Source organism: Phacochoerus africanus, chromosome 10 (genome assembly GCF_016906955.1).
Source record: "Phacochoerus africanus isolate WHEZ1 chromosome 10, ROS_Pafr_v1, whole genome shotgun sequence".
In the NCBI taxonomy this organism is placed as follows: Eukaryota; Metazoa; Chordata; class Mammalia; order Artiodactyla; family Suidae; genus Phacochoerus; species Phacochoerus africanus.
In genome coordinates this window covers 113239047-113259734 of record NC_062553.1, presented here as the reverse complement: position 1 = coordinate 113259734, position 20688 = coordinate 113239047, and the positions used below count along the sequence as shown (strand labels likewise).

The 20688-nt window shown below is 37.4% G+C and overlaps 1 protein-coding gene across 1 annotated transcript in view; it reads right to left on the bottom strand.

Moving 5' to 3' along the window:
• The window catches only part of COL25A1 (collagen type XXV alpha 1 chain), a 441616-nt gene that overhangs the window by 40341 nt on the left and 380587 nt on the right, over positions 1–20688 (bottom strand). The window contains exons 18-20 of the mRNA XM_047799010.1: positions 20382–20426; positions 5396–5458; positions 1031–1099 (exon numbers count right to left, since the gene is read on the bottom strand). Coding sequence (XP_047654966.1) covers positions 1031–1099; positions 5396–5458; positions 20382–20426 — 177 coding nt within the window. The remainder of the gene's footprint in view (positions 1–1030; positions 1100–5395; positions 5459–20381; positions 20427–20688) is intronic.

The window sequence follows — 20688 nt, the reverse complement described above, 5'->3', positions numbered from 1 at the left end:
ACAGCTCTTAAAGGCCTCATGTTACATTAAAATGGTTACCCGGTTACTGACCTTTGACCCCTTTGGGCCTCTAGTTCCTGATTCACCTTGTTTCCCCTATTATAGAAAGTATGAAGATGAAAGAAGAGAAAACGCCAGAGGGAGATAAGAACAGAGAAAAGAAATTAGCGGTGATCAGAATAATAAAGAAAAATGGAAACACTTTATTTTAACTGCCTCAATATAAGGCTCTACATAACGTAGGCTGTTATAACACTAAACACAAGTATTATCACCGTATCATTCCCTGGTCTCTCCACCAACCTTCATTCCATCATAATACTGAGGGCTGCTCACCCATCAGTGGATGGGAAAAGTTCTGTGAATAATGCTCTGTAGTCTCAAAAGTGTTTGCATAAATTTCCTTTTCATCAAAGAGTATATCATTTCCTGTGTCTCTAGGATGGGTTGTTAAAATAAAGTGTTACCATATTAGTTTGCAGGAAGTTTAGAGGAATAGTTTGAAGAGTCAAATAAATCCTTAACTCCCATATTTCCAAGGTGTTACACGCCATCAAGTTACTGTAGAAACTAACACAGCATGGATCCACATTTTCCTCAGTAGGTTTTAATACACATTAAGTGGCAACATGTTAATGTGACAATGCCTCTCCTTGTATATTCATTTATTGGCTGCACCTGAAACATGTGAAAGTTCCTGGGCCAAGGATTGAACCTGTGCCACAGCAGTGACCAGAGCCCCTGCAGGGTCAAAGCCAGATTCTTAACCTGCGACACTGCAAGGGAACCCTCCCATTTACATTTAGACGTTTATTACATTTGTTGACTGAACAGAACAGTGTAAACTGGAAAAGCTGAACTGTAAAATCCCTTTAGAGAAGAACTAATTGGTGTGCACTTCAATAAATTATTTGTGATTTTAGCTGTTTTAATGCCCCTTGAATAATTTTATTTTAGTTGCATGTTCTAAAGTAAGTAGCAGACATTTCCAGACCAAAGAACGTTGTTTTCCAGTGCAAGAATAACTGACCTTTGGTCCAGGGGCTCCAGGCTCCCCTCGATCCCCTCTTCCAGGAGGCCCTGCCTCCCCACGTTCACCCTGTCACAAATAGCAAAACAGGTAAATGGTGACCCTTCTCCCCCTTCCAGACTGGTCCCTGTAGATTAATGAATGAGTTGAATAAAATTAAAGAAAGCAGAAAATTACTCTTTACTTGTCATGTACTTGGTATTGAATGAATCTCAATATGGTTTATCTCATTTAATAATCAAAACAACTATCCGGAGTTCCCGTCGTGGTGCAGTGGTTAACGAATCTGACTAGGAACCATGAAGTTGAGGGTTCGATCCCTGCCCTTGCTCAGTGGGTTAAGGATCCGGCATTGCTGTGAGCTGTGGTGTAGGTCACAGATGCAGCTTGGATCCCGCGTTGCTGTGGCTGTGGCATAGGCCGGCGCCTACGGCTCCGATTCAACCCCTAGCCTGGGAACCTCCATATGCTGTGGGAGCAGCCCAAGAAATGGCAAAAAAAAAGACCAAAAAAAAAAAAACCAACTATCCGATGTTTGTATTTTCATTCCCATTTTTATAAACAAGGAAATGGTTTGGTAAATGCCTGTCAGATAGCTACGTTGGTAAATAAAAGACCCTTAAAGGGAATTGATAAGGGCCATCATTACACCTCACAACAGGCATGGACATAGTTTTCATTCTGCAGCCACTTTTTAAGATCTACCAGGAAGAAGCATGGCAAAACAGCTAAGTGCCAGGCTTTGTAACTAGACCTCCTGAGCTTTAATCCTGGGTCTGTTACTTACCAGTTCTACGTTTAGGGGAAAGTTAGTTAAGTTCTGAAAGCCTCAGTTTCCTCTGTAAAATGGAGAAAATTGTCGTACTGGTTTCATAATTTAGAATCAAAAAGTACTCGGCATGGTACAGGACACATAGGTGTTACAGCTTTTACTATCTTGATAGCTCTGGGAAGGATGGTCATGGTCACTGCCCTCAGGGAGCCAGCGATCTAGTTGGACAGATGAGATCCCCATGAGCAAAACAGTTAAGAGTTATGGAGTAATGTAAGGCCATATGTGAGAAGAGAGGGAACTCCACAGGGTTTTTGTTTTTAATTTTTAAAATTATAGTTGAGTTACAATGTTCTGTCAATTTCTGCTTTACCACAAAGTGACCCAATTTTATATATATGTGTATATATGCACTTTCTTTTCAATGGTCCAGAATGACTTTCTTTTGGTGAGACTTGCGTCATGTCCTAAAGGATAGGTAGGGTGTATTTTATAATTACTGCTATTTATGACTGTGCTATTGATGAGTGCAGGAACTGCACAAGACACTCAACGTGCATTAACCTATCTAATCCTCAGGACAAATGAGAAAAACGTTAGTATCCATAGTCTACAGATAAGGAAATTGAAGCTCAGAGAGGTTAAGTAACTTACCCAAAGCCTTTAATGCGGGAGAGCTGTAATTTAGAACTGACTGCACTCAATCTTCAAGTTTTGCATAAATGTTTTTGTATATAAACCTTTTTGCACATTTCTGGTCATTTTCTTAGGATGGATTCCTAGTTGGGAAACGGCTGTGTCAAAAAGCATAAACTTTGTAAAAGCTTGCCACATCGGCATCCAGGAAGAGGGTGCTGTTTTACACTCCTGAACACCGAGGAGAGAGTGTCCAGCTTCCCGCATGATGGATAACATTGCAACCATCAAACAAGTTTTGACTTCTAGCAATGGTATGTTTATGCATGAGGGAGGCACCCTCCTCACTGAAGGACTGATTCATCTTGGAAAGGAAAAGACAATAGGATCCCATCTTCGATGGGTGATTTGGGTTTTCAATTCCAAGATCTTTATCTGTATCCTGCCCACTCTGGGAAGCCTTTGTGGGTCTGCGGGGGGGGGGGGGGGGGGGGGTGGGGGGGTGGGGGGATGGAGTGGGGGTGGTGGTGGGTAGATTAGGGCCAGGACTAAAGAAGATTCAGTAGGTTTCTCAGCGTGATGAGCCAAACGGGGTGGAAGAATAGAGAGGCTGAGAGAAAGGCAAGGGACCCGACTGGATGCAGGACATAGAAGAGATGCTCCAGAAGGGATTTTCCAGGGATTAGAGACTGAAGAGCTTCTGCAGGTATATGAACATTTTATTAAAAAAACATATACCATGTTTGGTGTTTCTCCTAATATTTTACAGAAGAATTCTAAAATGGTAACTATATTTAGAGAAAAACAAAACCCTTACAAAAGGATTTTCTGTAGTATCTACCACAGATTTGGAGTCTACCTTTGTTTATCTAGAATCACTTATTATTACCTTGCCCCTAATTAGTAGCTTATTCCCCACTGGAATTACATTATGTATATGGAATTACTTTTTTCTTTCCTTCCACTCCTTCTTCACACATACTGCAATGTAAGCTTCAGTAGAGCAGAGACCGCATGTACTCTCCATTTCTCAAAGACGAGAAAAATTTCTTGCAAAAAAAGTGTTGAATCAATGAATAAACAGTATTATTCAAAGTATTCTAAATGATTCATAATAAAGCCCTGTTTCTTTAGGATGTCAGTTTCTCCCAGGCACAGATACAGATGCTGAGAATACAGCAGTACGTAAAATAGATTTTTAGATGCCATTATATGCCTTTCTTCCTTGTGAGCTCTCTTCCCTGTGTAGGGGTTAAAATAGGCAGAGTTTGTTTATTTGATAAATCTGAGTTTACGGGTACAACCCCAGTCTGCTTACACAACTGGCAAAACACTAGTGTTCTGCTGAAAGAGATTTTTAAATAATCATGACTTTTCTTTCCATTATGATATCAAATTCACGTTAGAGAGGTAATTCAGCCGAAAATTAACTTCAAAATATTGCTAAATGAATTTCTTATGCACAGCTCTTCTTGTAGAAATACAGAACAGTTACAGTACAGTCCTTACTTTTATTGGGAGTTCAGAGCAGTATCTGTTATAAAAGTACCAGGTCTGTAAAACCAGGCTGAGTTCTTCATGGACAGTAATGAATGTTGACTTTATGGCTCTACATCTGGATTTTTTTGACTGCAGAAGAGTTTAAAATGATTGAACAAAAGAAAAGATATTTGGGGATGAACTCTACTCTCCACAGCCTGTGTTACCTCTAGGTTCCCTTGTTTAGCAGACGAAATGCCGCAAACATTTAGAGATCACGAGCGTGCGAGTACTCCTGTTTCTTTGCGCTTATCCATGAAGCTGCTTGCTTTCTCTACCTGACTCTGAGGCTGCCAGCCTGAATAAACACAACCATTCTGACATGAGCATGGGATGCTCAGTATGCTCTTGTTCTAGCTCTTTTTATTCCAGAAAGTGCATGTCTTTTGTAAATCTGTTCAGGCTAAAACAGGCATTCCTCATATTTTGTTAATAAGCCTGACAGCTCATTGCGTGAAAGAGAAATTGCTTGAGGAAACAGCAATTCTGCATACATTTGACCAAGTTTCAGTCCCCCTTAGGCCACACATAGTTTCCATTTACTAGGATTAGAGTGATTTTCTCTTGACCAGAGGAAATGAGGACTCCTCTGTCAGCACAGACCGTGAACATATTTCTCTAGCTCTTGGAAATCATTCTGGCTTATTTCTGGTGAATGCGATACACACTGAAGCAAAGACTGCTATGGTTTAAAAATAAAAGAATGTAGTTTGATCTAATTTTGCTCCTTTTTTGATTCATGAGTCTGTCATGAATAAAGTTCCATCCTCTGAGCTGTACCTTTTTATGTCTTACTGGGTAGATTAAAAGGGAACTGTGGCTCTGACTGTAGCCACAGGAACATAATTTTTTATATGGCGGCACAGATTTTGCTCTTAGGGCCCTCTCTCGGGTTGCCAAGGAGAAGATCATGAGATGGTTTTCATTACAGAATCATTCTGCAGAAGTTATTCAGGATGGATCCTTTTTGGGATGAGGCACTTAGGAATCAATATGACATCAGTACTGGCCTTTGAAATCTAGGGAGTGATGGGAAAATAGTAATAATGTTTGATTTACAAGTGTGTCTTAAAATTGGTAACGAAGAGCAGGAATTAATGAGTTCTATCTCTCCTCCTCAGAATTCCCTCACTTTTCCATATGGCCAGGAGACTAATAGCATCGTATCAACTTAGGTGCAATTGGGGGACGACTGGAGCAACAACAGTATTCCACCCTCCTATTGGCTTGCCTAAGGCTTTCTGGAATTAACTTCCTATTACTCTATTTGCTATGATATTCCCATTGGAAGTATTAGTAGTGGGTGGTAAGCTGCTTTCATTCTCTACTAGGCAAAAACGTGGTCACCTAAGCAATATAATGGACTAAAAATATATGACAAAACATTTCAGAAAGGAAGGGAAAAAGATTCCATTTACCTTTGTTCCTGGTAACCCTGGTAAGCCTGGTTCTCCTTGAGGACCAATGAAACCTGGTTCTCCCTTTAAAAAAGTGAGCGTATAAGACCATTAATCATTTGACAGTAAATATGTAAAGTTAAACTGATTTCCTTCTATTGGGATTTTACTCTTTTGATTATATGTAGATTTTTTTGCTGAGATCCAGCTACTGACGATAAAATTAACCAGAATTGGTTTTGATCAGTGACAAAACTCTGAGCAAAGTTTTGAAGAAGCTTTAGAAAGTAAAAAGTGACAGGGAAATCAGATAAATGTCTTCACAATTTCCTTTCTATCTGTTGTCCAGTGCATCTTGTCATCTACCAAATTAAGATTCATTATGTTTAATTTTTTATTTTTTGTCTTTTTGTCTTTTTTTTTAAGGCCTTATCCACGGCATATGGAGGTTCCTAGGCTAGGGGTTGAATCAGAGCTACAGTGGCCAGCCTATGCCACAGCCACAGCGACATGGGATCTGAGCCACATCTGCAACCTACACCACTGCTCATGGCAATGCCGGATCCTTAACCCACTGAGCGAGGCCAGGGACTGAACCCATGTCTTCATGGATATTAGTCAGGTTCGTTAACCACTGCGCCATGATGGGAACTCCGAGATCCATTATGTTTAATGGATGTGGTAGGCATCCTCTAAGAGGGGCCTCAGAGATCCCACCTCCTGGTATTCAACGCCCTTGTGTAACCCCTCTGCTTGGCACTAGATTTACTGACTCATATCTAATGAACAGAATATGGCAAAGGTAATGGGCTATCACTTCTAAGACTAAGTTAAAGAAAGATCATGCCTTCCATGGGGCCCTTTCTTGTTCTCTCTCACTTGAGTCAACTTACTTTGGGGAAAACAAGCTGCCGTGATGTGCATAGTCCTGTGGAGAGGTCCTGTGGTGAGAACCGAGGTCTACCAGCAACCATATGTGTGAATCTGGGAGCAAATGCTCCACTCCATTTGAGTCTTCAGATGAGATCACAGTGCTGGCTGACAGCCTGACTGCATCCTCATGGGAGACCCTAAGCCAGAAGCACCCAGCAGGGCCATGCTCAAATTCTTGTTTCTCCAAAACTGTGAGATAACTGTTATTTTAAGCCACTCCACCTTAGGGGGTTATTTGGTAGGCAGTAATAGATAACTGATACAGTGGACATGGCCAGGGAAGAGATTCAGGAATGTTTGACACAGAAGGAAAAACACCGTTCCTTGTCTTACCTCCAAAATCTCTTCTCTACTACCTGGAGGAAACCCAGTTGTGGTTTAATAAAAAATATATTTGGTCTTGTTTCTGCTTCTTAAAACCCTTGGAACTTCCTGAGTAATAAGAGAAATAGGAGCATCTTTTGTCTTTCTTAACAAGCCCCTTTCAAACATACTTGAATCTATGCTAATAGGGTGACTATGGTGAGCCCCTAGATAGCTTTGGGATAGGGGCTGTGATAAGAAAGTTGGAACTTTTGGCCTTTTCCCCTCTTTTCACCATGTCCAGAGAAGGGAGAGGGGCTGGCAATTGAGTTTAATCACAAATGGCCAATGATTCAATCATGCTTGCATAAGGGAACCACCATAAGACCCCCTAAACAACAGATTGGAGAGCTTCAGAGCTGGTGAACACACTGATGTGCTGGAAGGATGGTGTACCCCAACTCCACGAGGACAGAGGCTCCCACAATCAGGACACTTTTGACATCACCCTATGTACCTCTTCATTTGGCGGTTCATTTTAATCTTGTATAATAAACTATAATAGTAAGTATGGCATTTTCCCAAAGTCTGTGAGTCACTGTAGCAAATTCTCAAACTTGAGTGAGGGTGGGAGTGGGTGACTGTGAGAACCCTGGAATTTGTATCCAAGTCAGAGGGAAGTGCAATAATGGGAAGGGCTTGAGGTGGGTGGTAATTGTGATTGGGACCTGAAGTGAAGGCAGTCTTGTGGGACTGAATCCTTAAACCTATAGAATCTGATGCTAACCCCCAGTAGTTAGCGTCACAACAGGACTGAACTGTAGGCATGCAGCTGGTGTCAGAGAATCAGAGTTGGAGAATTGGTGTTGGAAAAGACGCCATGTATTTGGTGTCAGAAAACACCTGAGATCAGTGTTCTCATATAAACTCTAATTCTCTTTTCTTCTTAACAACGTGAATTCAAATGTAAAAGTATAGTTTACTGAAATCTATAACAAAATTTTAAAGCAAAGCAAAGCAAAACAAAGCCAAAAATGCAATGGCTCTGTTCCCATATCTCCTGGGAGTTATCTGGTTCCCCCCTTGGATTATTTCGGAGCATTTGCTGATATTTTTTGATATACTTTTGATTTTTTCTAAGGCAGCTATATGTCAACTTTTTTTTTTTGGAACTGAGCAGGGACATACAGAGAAGACATTTAAAAAGAAATGTTAGAATGTCATCAAACATTTTTGAAATAAATGAATTTTTAAAATACATCCTATAAAATCTTGGTTATTGGGTAGGGAATGAAAGGCTATCAGCACCACAAAATGTGTCATATTGATAAATAACTCAAACTGGCTGATGACTCTGATGCTCACAGACAATGAGTTCTGATGCTCATTGTACTGGTTTAAGAAAAAAGTGTCAAGGAACTAATGCTTTAGGTTTATTGTTTGTGAGGTTTCTGTAACTTTGTTCTACCTGATTCCATACCCTCATGCATCACGGAGAGGAAAAATCTGAACAAGTAATTTTGGATGGATCTCTTAATGGTCTAAGATGAAGATCAACTATATTCAGAGAAATCCATGATGACCATTCTACTTCTTGTAAAACAGTTTAATTTGTTATTTTTTAAAAAATGAAACAAACAAAAATTTACAAGTAAGGTATTTCTCCCAATAAAATGCTACATACAAAAAAGGGAAATGTTCCCTCTTCATCCTCAAGAAAAAAAGCTGTATTGACGTCCATTGTATATCATTAGAAACAACTTACTGTCATGAAAATATAATGCAAATTAATAGGTTGAAAGTTTACAGGTAGACAAGACTCTTGCATATCTTCAAGCAGAAATAAAATGATTTCACTGTTAGCAAAGCAAATAGAAGCACAATTAAAGCATACCAAAAAAAGAGAAGAAAAAAGAGTAAATGTTGCAAAAATGTATTTCTTATTCAGGTTAGTGTTTAGTTTATAAAAAGATGAAGCATGCAGTTTCATAATTCCCAAGTAAATAAATAAGGCTTTGTGATCTCAGTGGCCAGCCCAAAGTATTTTTTCTTCTTTTTAAAAAACAGAACATATATTGTTTTCCTGAGTTAAATGTATAGAAACTTCCTTTGTTTATTTATTTATTTAAAATTTTTTAATTAAAAAAATTTTTTCATTGGCTGCACTCATGGCATGTGGAAGTTCCTGGGCCAGAGATGGAAAGTGAACTACAGCAGTAACAACGCTGGATCCTTTAACTACCAGGCTATCCAGAATCTCCAGAAATTTACTTTAAACAGAATGTTCAGGGTGAAATTTTTTATTTCAAGATATAAAATTAGCTATGCATTAGACACTTAGCATTTTTAGCACTATTAATACTGGCTAATTTAAAAGGTTTTGAATATGATTAGTTATACCTCATTACACCACTCTAAGAAAGCACTTACCATCTCGATACATTCATTTCTTATTTCAATTTATTCAAGGGGAAAAATAGCATACTTAACTTTAGGTTTTATGTTTATTTAATTCCAGAGCTCTTAGTTACTTTAGAGACATTGTCTCCATCCTGTCTATATCTTGGCAGGATGTGGAGAAAATAATCACTGGTCTCTTTTGTCTTAGGCTTCAAAGACAATTACTGAAGTAAATAAGGCATAAATATGTTTACTCAGGGTCTTGAGCTGATTGGGCTCTTTCTTACCTTCCTAGACTTATACTCTCAGAGTACCTTTTCACTTACCCTTACTGTGTACAGAGTAGGAAAATTTTATTGATGTGGTTTCAGTTTCCACGTTGCACCTAACCTCTAGCCGAACTACCACTCTGAGAGTTTGCAATAGTATCAAAACAGAATACCCACAATTTTATGGAAAAGCTATTAAAATAATCCTCCCTTGAAGAATTACATATCTGCATGAGGCTGGTTTTTCTTCATACACTTCAACCAAAACAACAAATTGCTACAGATTTAATGTAAAAGTAGATATGATAATCCATCCAGCTGCCTTCTATTAAGCCAGACATTGAAGGGATTTGGGGAAAAAAAGGGTAACAATGTCACTCTTCCTGCTAATTCTTTTGTTTTGTAACAAAGTTCAGTTACACTTCATAAAAATGTTTAACATTTAATGGGTTTTTAAAATTTCTGCTTTGATTCCTAATACAGAAATATCAATAAATACACATATCAAAAACTCGATCTTAATTTTTAAGTGTGTAAAAGGGTTTTGAGACAAAAATCTTTGAGAACTGTTGGTACAAAGGTACAGAATTGAGTTAAAGCCTGGCTTGGCAAGCTAGAATCCTGAGGTGGCAAATAATGGAAGATGCTGGTATCATTAGGGAGTGGCTTGGTCAAGACTTATTAGATAATGCAAGCAAAGCACTTAGCACCGTCTCTAGAACAAAGTGAACAATAAATGTTATAATTGTTGCTCAAAAATGCTAGCTATCATTACTATTAGTAGTAGTAGTAGTAGTATTACAACATCTCTGCAGCTAATTGGTGATATACATGATGACTCCTTGATTCCTTACAAACTGTATGGGGCTAAGTAACCCTAGATTTTCTCATCATTTATGAGATAATATCTATCTTGCCAGAGCACTTAGGACTGCAAAACCAAAAATGTGTAAAGTAGAGAAATGAGAGGAGGTACCACCTTACAGTGGCCAGAGGGCCATCATCAAAAAGTCGACAAACAAAACAATAAATGTGGAGAGGGTGTGGAGAAAAGGGAACCCTACTACACTGTTGGTGGGAATGTAAACTGGTGCAACCACTGTGGAAAACAGTATGGAGATTCCTCAGAAAACTAAAAATAGAATTACCATTTGATCCAGCAATCCCACTCCTGGGCATCTATCTATCCAGAGAAAACCAGGACTCGAAAAAATACATGTACTCTAATGTTCATTGCAGTGCTATATACAATAGCCAAGACATTGAAACAACATAAATCTCCATCGACAGAGGAGTGGATAAAGAAGATATGGTACATATACACAATGGAATATTAATCAGCCATTAAAAGGAAAGAAATAATGTCATTTGTAGCAACATGGATGGACCTAGAAATCATCATGCTAAGTGAAGTTCATCAGACAGTGAAACACCAACATCATATTCTATCACTTAGGTGTGGAATCTAAAAAAAGACACAATGAACTTTGGAGAACAGATACTGACTCACAGACTTTGAAAAAGTTATGGTTTCCAAATGAGACAGGTTGGGGTTGGGGGAGGCTGGGGGTTTGGGATGGAAAAGCTATCAAACTGGGTCATGATGATCATTGCACAACTATAAATGTAATAAAATTCATTGAGTAATTGAAAGGTTTACTAAGAATGAGTTTTCTTCCTATAGAAAAGGGAAAGGAGAAAATGGTCATGTTTATTAAATTTCCTGAGATAAATGTAATACTTAAAAAAAAAACCTGCCTCCTTGACAAAGACTGATGTAGATTCTCCTAAAATGTCTAGAAGAAAGGTTATGATAACCTATAGTTCTATAGGTATTATAATGCAATTAAAAAATAAGCCAGTGGTTATTCTATTTTAGACATAGTTCTAGTTAACCAGGATAGAGGAAGGATATAAAGCCTAAGAAAAGTAGGGGAAAGCAGCTGAAATAGGATTCAAACGTTTTGGGGAAATTTTTTTTTCTTTTGCTTTTTAGGGCTGCACACATGGCATATGGAGGTTCCCAGGCTAGGGATCAAATTGCAGCTGTAGCTACCGGCCTACACCACAGCCACAGCAACACCAAATCTGAGTAGCATCTGTGACCTATACCATAGTTCACGGGAATACCAGATCCTTAACTCACTGAGCAAGGCCAGGGATCAAACCTATGTCCTCATGGATCCTAGTCAGATTCATTTCTGCTGGGCCACAATGGGAACTGGGGAAATTATCTTTGAAGTAAATCAGACTACACAAAGATGAAATTGTAAGTTTTCATGACAATATGCAGGAGAAATGTATCTACTTTTACTGGACTGCATGATGATTCTCAGAGCTATTTTTAAATATCTCATTTAATCAATGGGAAATATGAGATTGCTAAATTGGAAATTATTCACACATATTCTCTGAATAGATGAGGTAGAGGAGAGATGGAATAGAGTAAACTGGAACTATAATGGAATTAAACTTTTATAATACTTTTTACTAAGAAACAATTAAATCTAGAGTTTTTTCTTTTTATTTTTTACAAGGCAATTACCCAAATTAGACACCCAATTATAATTTCAGTGAGCCACTATAGGAATAACATGGGAACATTAGGCAGAGGTCCTTTGAAAAGAGCAGATGCTGGCTGTCATAATCAGGGAAATGTGGATTTACACAGGTAAACAGCAAGTAAAATAGCTCTACCATTGAGGTGAAAACAATAAAATATGACCCTTTCTGAAACAGTATTAATCTTTTCAGTTTATGATGTATTAGTGCTTTTTTAAAAAGTGACAACCAAAAAATGTTTAAGAAAGATGAGGGAAAGGCAGTTTTTGTTGTTGTTGTTGTTTTTGTCTTTTTTTTGTCTTTCTTAGGGCTGCATCTGCAGCACATGGAGGTTCCCAGGCTAGGGGTCGAATCCAATCAGAACCGTAGCCGCTGGCCTGCATCACAGCCACAGCGACGCCAGATCCAAGCTGTGTCTTTGACCTACAACACAGCCCATGGCAACACCGGATCCTTAACCTACTGAGCAAGGCCAGGGATTGAACCCGCAACTTCATGGTTCCCAGTCAGATTTGTTTCTGCTGTGCCATGACGGGAACTCCAAGGCAGAGGTTTTAAACAGGGATTTGTCATGAACACCATGGCATCAATGAATAGCATAAGAACTTAAGAGCACCAATTACTTGGGTCACTTTAATCTGTTTTTCTCATATCTGTCTACCTATCTGTCTGTCTGTCTATCTAATTTCATACATATACATACATATATATATATATATATACACACACACATATATGTATATTTGTGTGTGTGTGTATTCTAAATTTTCCTTCTTCTCTGTATTCAATCACTACCTCAGGTGAGATGGCATTTTAGGTATTTACTTTTGTTATTGTTGAGAACAAGATAACAAAGTCAGCTGGGATTCCATGCATATTGGTTTGCTTGATCCTGTGTGGAAGGGAATCAAAATCATGAAGGCAACCAACTGGCAGATTTAAACTGTCATTGCTTGCAAAGGTAGGGCTTAAATATAGCGAGAGAGAAAATAAAAAGAAGGAAGAGAAGAAGGAATGATGGAGGAATGCACGGAGGGAGCGGAGAGGACCGGAGGAGAGGAGATAAATGGAGAATAAGCATCTTAAAATGTTTTATTTCTCTACCAAGAACAATTAAGCCCAGAATGATCTGCTGTTTTTGTTATTATTTTGTCTTCACTGTTCCTCGCAATGTCCAACTAGATTTAATCTTGTGAAACAGCTAGAAAAATATAAACAATGTAATATCTAACTCTTAAAATAAAAACAGAGCTATGATTTAAACAAAGCCTGGAAGTAAAAAAAAAAAAAAAAACTCTATTTATCAGACCCTTTCAAAATTTTAATCACTAAAAATAAGTAATGGCTGGCACCAAATTCTGCTACCAAAACCACAAGCCTACCAGTGATCAAGCAGTTGTCAGAGAAATAGGAATCACAACTCTTGTTCATGCTCTTGTAATATGGCGTTAATGTAGCATCAAATTTCAAAATGGAAAAAAAATTTGGTTTAACTTTCTGGCCTTGTCTTCGATATTGCACCTGATTTCTTCCTTAGTTGTTTCATGAATCTTGACCTTTGTTTCCTCTTAACATTAATGAATTAACTCACCACCAATGAGTTAAAAATCTTGCTCTCAATAACAAGATAGTAACACATTTTCCTGTACTGCACTAGTAGGAAAGATGAATATTAGAGTGTCTGTGATTTTTGGCAACTAACCTGGGATTCAGGTTGGGCAGAATAAATGCTATTAATTCAGGATAAAGCACAATTAGGTGGGTCTAGTGATGAACTGCTGGATCAGCAGCATCAACAGCAAACAGACCTATCTGAAAATCTGACACAGGCTGCTAATTTGAATGAAAGTTTTAAACAGTCAGGGCAGGAGTTCCCGTCGTGGCTCAGGGGTTAACGAATCCGACTAGGAACCATGAGGTTGTGGGTTTGATCCCCGGCCTTGCTCAGTGGGTTAAGGATCTGGCACTGCTGTGAGCTGTGGTGTAGGTTGCAGATGCGGCCTGGATCCTGTGTTGCTGTCCTGGCGTAGGCCGGTGGCTACAGCTCTGATTAGACTCCTAGCCTGGGAACCTCCATATGCTGAGGGAGCGGCCCTAGAAAAAGGCAAAAAGACAAAAACAAACAAACAAACAAAAACAGTCAGAGCACTTGAAAATGCAGAACCAAGTTTACAAAGAATAGCTAGAGCTGAAATCAAAGGTGTACTGCTACATGACCAATTTTGGATGGCCTAATGGTCTCACACTGATCTTTCCAACTATAGCCAAGACTTTCAGCAGCCACAACTTTGACCTCGCCATATGAAGCTCAACGAAAATATGTCATAGTAACTAATACAGGCTATATTCAAAACACTACCCTGTTTTCCCACCAAACAAAAAGCTCCCTTGTTGATTAGAGTGTCAGAGTTTCTCCTTCTCTCTCTGTTTTCTTTCATAAATTGGCAATATGCACACAGACAAATGAAGTAAGCTACAAGAAGACTTAACTCTGGGACGGTGGGATCTATTCATTCCATAAGATAAAAGCAAGATGCTGCAAAGATAAGATTTCTTACTGAAGCCACTTTTGCTCAACTCATCTGCTATCACTTTTAAAAAATTTAAACAGCCTCTTGAGATAGTTTAAATTCTGTGTTATTCTGGCCCCAAAGCACCCCCAAACAATGCAAACAAGTACCACCTTTACCAACCAAGGAGACAACAAAATTTCTATTGTCACAAAAGGGCAAGAGAAAGGTAGGACAGTCTTTAAAAACATGATCTAACAATGACTATTAAGTCATTAAGTCTTAGAATTCCATAATAAAATCTGGGCTGATTTTTCTTGAAACTCTTATTTAATACATGACAAGAAAGAATTTCCTATGACCTTAACTTGATATTTTAAATTGATACTGGGACAATTCACTTAGGACTCTTTTGTCAAATCTACATAGGGGATGTCCTTCATATAAGTGAGAAGAGTCAACAAATACACATAGATGGAACTGTTAGTCAAGCTAAGAATGAAGATACAGCTTCATCCATACAGAAATGGCTCACCAGGTGTTTCCCTATAAACTTCCAGGACCTACCATCTGTTAATGGAATGGTGGCCAGAAAGTCCTAACTGATTAGCTTTTGCCCACAGAAAAATCTCTGGTTTTTCATTTATTACCATTTGTTTTATTTTTATAAGTCATCATCAATTAAAGGAGTAAAAGATATAATTTTTTAACCTGTCCAAAAAAACCGCCCCCAATATGCCAGCTTAAACCAAGTCATGCTTTCCATGATATCCATTACCCCAAGCAGATCCAATTTTCATTGCCCAAAAAATAGTATAACAGGGCTTGAAAAATAAGTGCTGATTTGCCTGGGTGCTAAAAGCATCACCAATATTTTGATTAATGTGTCTTGACACTGAATGAATTAACCATACAATATTGTTCTTGCTTAAGGGCTAATTAGAATTCAAGTCAGCATGATACCTACTTTTGAGGATTATAGCAAGAACATTTGTTGTAATAAGAACCTCCAGGCAGCCAGTTTTGGGAATGATTGATTTATGAAATTATTGAGGGAGGAAAAAAAAAGGAATGAGAAAGTAGTGTCTGTCCCCAGACCACTTATTTCCCCGAAGGATCACTTTTTGAGTATAAATTAATATATCTCGGTGGCTACGATGAAAATGAACTACAACAGCAGGTTTATTTAAAACACAGAAAAAAACAACTTTCTGATTTTTTTTTTTCCCTTAGGATTACATCATGAAAGCACATTCAGTGTATTTATTTGAGGTTTCATTATGGATGCTAAAAACCTCTGATTTCTGGTTGTATGAGTTTTCTAATTGAACCCTTAAAACTATTCAACTGCTCAGATGAACTGGTACAAGCTGGAAATAATTATAAGTAACCATAACACAAAGCTATCCTTTTAACCAGTTTCTTCCTTTTCTCTTTTCTTTTAGGAATTCACTTCACATCCTATGTTACTTCCAAAAACTTTCTTCTGTTTTTTTTAACAATGTGATTTGATGTTTCTGAGGAAGAAACCTCATCTCCAGTGGATTTAGAAGGCAAGTTTCTGTAGATTATTGAACACTATACTTAATCCTAAGAAGGCCAAGGTAATGTTTCTGCCACCTGTAAAAGTTAGTCCTTATATGATTTAGTGTCAAGGATGATTTTACATAATGTGGTATAAAGAATTAGTTACTGTCTCCTGTAACTAATCAAGTTCTTGATCTGAATGTCAAATTTTCTTTCACTAATGTGGAAGCCAGAACAAAACACCAAGCTTTGAGGGAAAATACTGTAAAAATTTCTTTGTTACCAAAATGATTTTTTTCTGATTTGATATAGTTTTACACTGCGTATGTCTCCCTACTGTATTCATTTTGCCATACCGCATACATTTTCCCCAATTTACTTTCTGACTGTGATGAGATAAACTGGTAGTCAATGTTGAAAGGAGAAAAGCAAGCATTGAAAAATCCATATTTAAAAAAATGTCTTGGGCTAGGAATACTATGAATGGGGCCTAGAGATTTTCATCATTACATGTCAAGTTTTCCTTTTGCTGTTATTGTGAATAGTGTTGGGAAGGAGAACTTAATACCATGTCTTATGCCCAAAACATTGTGTTCCCTCATCCTTTATTCCTAGAATATATTGGGTTATAGGAAAGGGAGAATAGTATGATGTCATGTTTCAAGAGAAAGTAGGTTATCTTGTTGCTTTAAAGGTAACACTCAACCATCATTGCAAAGAGGTTTTCAGAATTTACCTCTATGAACCTATAGAGTACAAATGGCTTTATGATCTCTAGGTTGAAATTACTTGAATGAGGAAAGAGTCTATAGAACAGGTGCATAAACAATGTTTCCAATACTCTAAGTTGCTCTAAGAGAAAGAAATAAGAATAGCTGAAATTTTATGTAGCATTTTCTATACGCTTGGAAATATTTTAAGAGCTGCACATATAGTAATTCATTTAATCCTCACAACAATTCTCTAAGTTATGTACAAAAATAATTCCAACATTATAAGAAAACTGAGCGGAGAGATTATGTAACTTGCCCAATATCATGCTATAGCTTTGTGAGCTGGTGAGGGGTAGAACCAAGCTCTACATGCTGGTGGTCTGGCTCTAAAGTCAAGGCTCTTAACCACTGCTCTATATGACCTAATTACCAGGGCAATGTAACCATAAAAGGAGTAAGTAATTTTTTAGAATGTGTGGTAAGAAATATTGAAAACAGGGACTTTGAATCTTACTCTTTTATGTGAGTAAAAAGCTAGTCACAATAAATTTTACCCGTGAAAAATGTATTTAAAGGCTTGTTTATAAAAATAATTTTCTGAGCTCAAATCTTATTCCAGAAGACCGATGTATGCATGGTACATTGCGCATAATTTAATTTTCTCAGTTGAACATCTTAACACTATATGAACCATGAATGCATGAAATAGGAATTTCAAATGTCTTCCACATGCTGAGAGCACTTTCCAATACTTGTGCAGGAAGAGTCGCTTGAAATTAAGTGATGCCTGTTCTTACTGACTTTTATGTATGCCTAAGATATTAGCACTTTTCTAGAGTGGGACCCTGAAGTGACAGATAGATGAGTCCACTGTCTGTGTTTAGGCACTTCGCTCATTTCCTGAGAGCTGAGTGGAAGGCATGTGGAAGCTCATTAAGTTTCCAGCCATTCCCCGAGAGCAACAGGTGGCAAATCAAAGCTTCCCTGGTATGTCATGGCTGGTTTCCTCATGTCTTGGAAATAATGGATGGCATCTGCATGCTCTCTGTGGTACCAACAGATAAGAAGGAGATGAAGAGCAACAGGAAGTATTTCCAAAGCATAAACAAACACACAGGTCTAGGAAGGTTGTGACTAATGCTCTTGCTACCAAACATTCTAAATCCATATATGGAGGTTTCATCTTTTAAATATTATTGCTCACCCATGCTAAAAAATCAAGGGTAACTGTCCTGTGGTTAGCTACCTCATAGAAACAAGATATATTAAAGGAATAAAGACTATGCCAAGTTAATAAAGCCATACTGTAAATTTATAAACTTTTAACTCTACATTTTAAATCATCTGGTAATGACTAATGAGTAGGCTATGTCTTAAACTCTTTCAAAAAATTACTCATTTATACCTGAACACCTACTACATTATAAAGCAAGCCTATCACCTGCATCCTGAACTAGAGAGAGAAGACACAGCTTATTAACCCAAAAATAGCATTTGTGGTTTAAATCAAATACTGGATAGTTATCCAGCTGTACTTGATAATTACATAGAAAAATATCTCTAGTGAATGATAAAAAGGTTTTTGTCAATTGATAGCTTCTTGCCACCACAGTCACTAATCAAGTTAGAAAACAAAGGAAAATATTAGCTATAAGATCTGGACAAAATTTGTCTGGCAATTTCCTATGACCCTAGGAATAAAAACATTTACTGGAGGTGGTAAATCACCAAGATCTTTCCCGATCTGAAAAAGTTCAAAACCTTCAGACTAATCCACAGATGATTAGGGAAATGCCATGGGATGTTGTTCATGGTGTAGGCCATCAATCAAAAGCAATGAGAACAAATAGGAACCGCAACTATCTTGCTTGCTTTGGAGCAGAAAAAAACCAATACATTCACCTTTACGTACTCTCTCACCAAGAAACCGCATGCTCAGAAGAAAGGACACCTGAATTTTCATGCAGCACTGAGATTCCTGCCACATGACCTGGCATTGGCAGCCCAGCCCAGCCATCCTACAAGCAAGCACTGCAGGAAAAGCTGCTCCAGTCCTTCCAAAATGCCCCTCATTTTAAATGCCTCTCCCCCTTATTTATAACGCTACCAGGTTCTTTTAAATTAGTGCTGAATATAATTTTCTTAAATTTGTTTTAAACTCTATGATTTTCTAATTATTTGTAAAATGTTTTTTTTTTTCTAGTATGTGGGACAATGAAGGAACTGCCATAAATCACCTCACCTCTACAATACGAAATCACATATTAATTCATTAAATTATTTTTGCTAAATAGCAAATGATAAGGAAATGTCTTTGACTCTTTAGTAAACTGCTGTCATAAAGAAGACTTTTTCAATGAAGAAGCCAAAGACTAAAAATATATTAAAAGGACCTATCCAAACATCTATGATACTAATCTAGAAACAACAAAAAGCAGAACCAAAATTTCTGAGTGCAAACCTAGAATGCATAGCTTTTATGTCTGTCAATTATAACAAATATACTCATAAAACACTATATATGATACCATATGATGTCTGAGAACTCAATGATTAAATAGTTTATTCTAAAATCGTATATTTCACACAACACTTTTCAAACACAACCTTCCTAGAGCAGTATATACAACTCTCTTACTGAAACTACAAATATTCATTTTAGAATGGTCTAAAAGCACTCTAGAGAGTAATTCAAAATTCTGTAAGATGAGTACAATGTAAAGAAAAATCTACTTGCTTTATGTTATCAAACAGTTATAGAATTTAAGAAAGAACTTTAAAATAAGATGATTTTCTAGGGAGTAACTACAGCTAAGGCAGTAGAATTTTTAAGCTTTGTCAGTTGCCATGTGAAAAGTTTTAGAATTAACAAAATGTTTAACATTTTTAGATGATTTAAAAACATGTAAAACAATGTTTTCAAACTAAACGTTAAGCAATTACTTTAAGATACATACAAATTTTGTAGAAATAGTCGTGGGTCAATACAGTTTAGTAATGTGATTTGTACTTTGCAGTGAGAATTACTGACAGGAAGTGGAAGCACAAAACACTTTAGAGGGATTATTATAATGGATGAATCACAAAAGCAGCTGCCTGGATGTTAGATTTATGGGGATGTTAAGACTCTAATTCTGGTCAAAATCAGATAGGCTCTTAAGAGTAAAATTTAACTGAAGGGAGACATTCTAGGCTTTAAATAATTCCTATGATCAAATGAAAGGACTTGTACACTTATTTAAGTGACATAGTAGGTTAAATAGGCGAATGGACAATCCAGATAGCCATGGCAAACTTTAGAAATACCTGTTCATTTTTAAAAATTGAACTATAGTTGATTTACAATGTTGTGTTAGTTTCAGGTATATGGTAACGTGATTCAATTATATATATGCATATATATTTATGAATATAGATATCCTTTTTCAGATTCTTCTCCATTATAGGTTATTACAAGATATTGAATATAGTTCCCTGTGCTATATAGTAGGACACTGCTGTTTATTTATTTTATATTTAGTACTGTGTATATGTTAATCCCAACTCCTAATTTGTTCACACACCCCCTCCCCAAACACCCTGCTTTCCCCTTTGGCCACCATACATTGTTTTCTATGTCTGTGGGTCTATTTTTGTTACCTGTGCTTCATTTTTAATTAAAAATTTAATTGGTTGAGATGGCTGGTGAGTATTTAAAGAACAGCACTACATTTTTGGTTCTCATTTTTTCATTTTTATGACTCTCACCATTACAGTTCTATGAAGCCAAGACTGTCAGTGCAGTATTTACCTTTATCCCCGGAAGTCCAGGAAGCCCAGGAAGCCCTGGTTCACCCTACATAGGAAAATCACATAGCATTATAGAACAATATTCACTCAGGCACAGTATCTGAGAAAAACACCACAAATGCTTCCAGCTGAATTCCTGCTGTATGAATATATATGTCTAATATACATACTGTCTAGTTTCAAGACATTTGGTGAAATTATACAGTTCAGTCAACTCTTGATTCAGGGATTGGTTGACTATTTTGCAGACTTTTCAGGATTTTCCTTTTCCTGCCCTTCACAGTTTATTGCCATCTCTATCAGAAGGT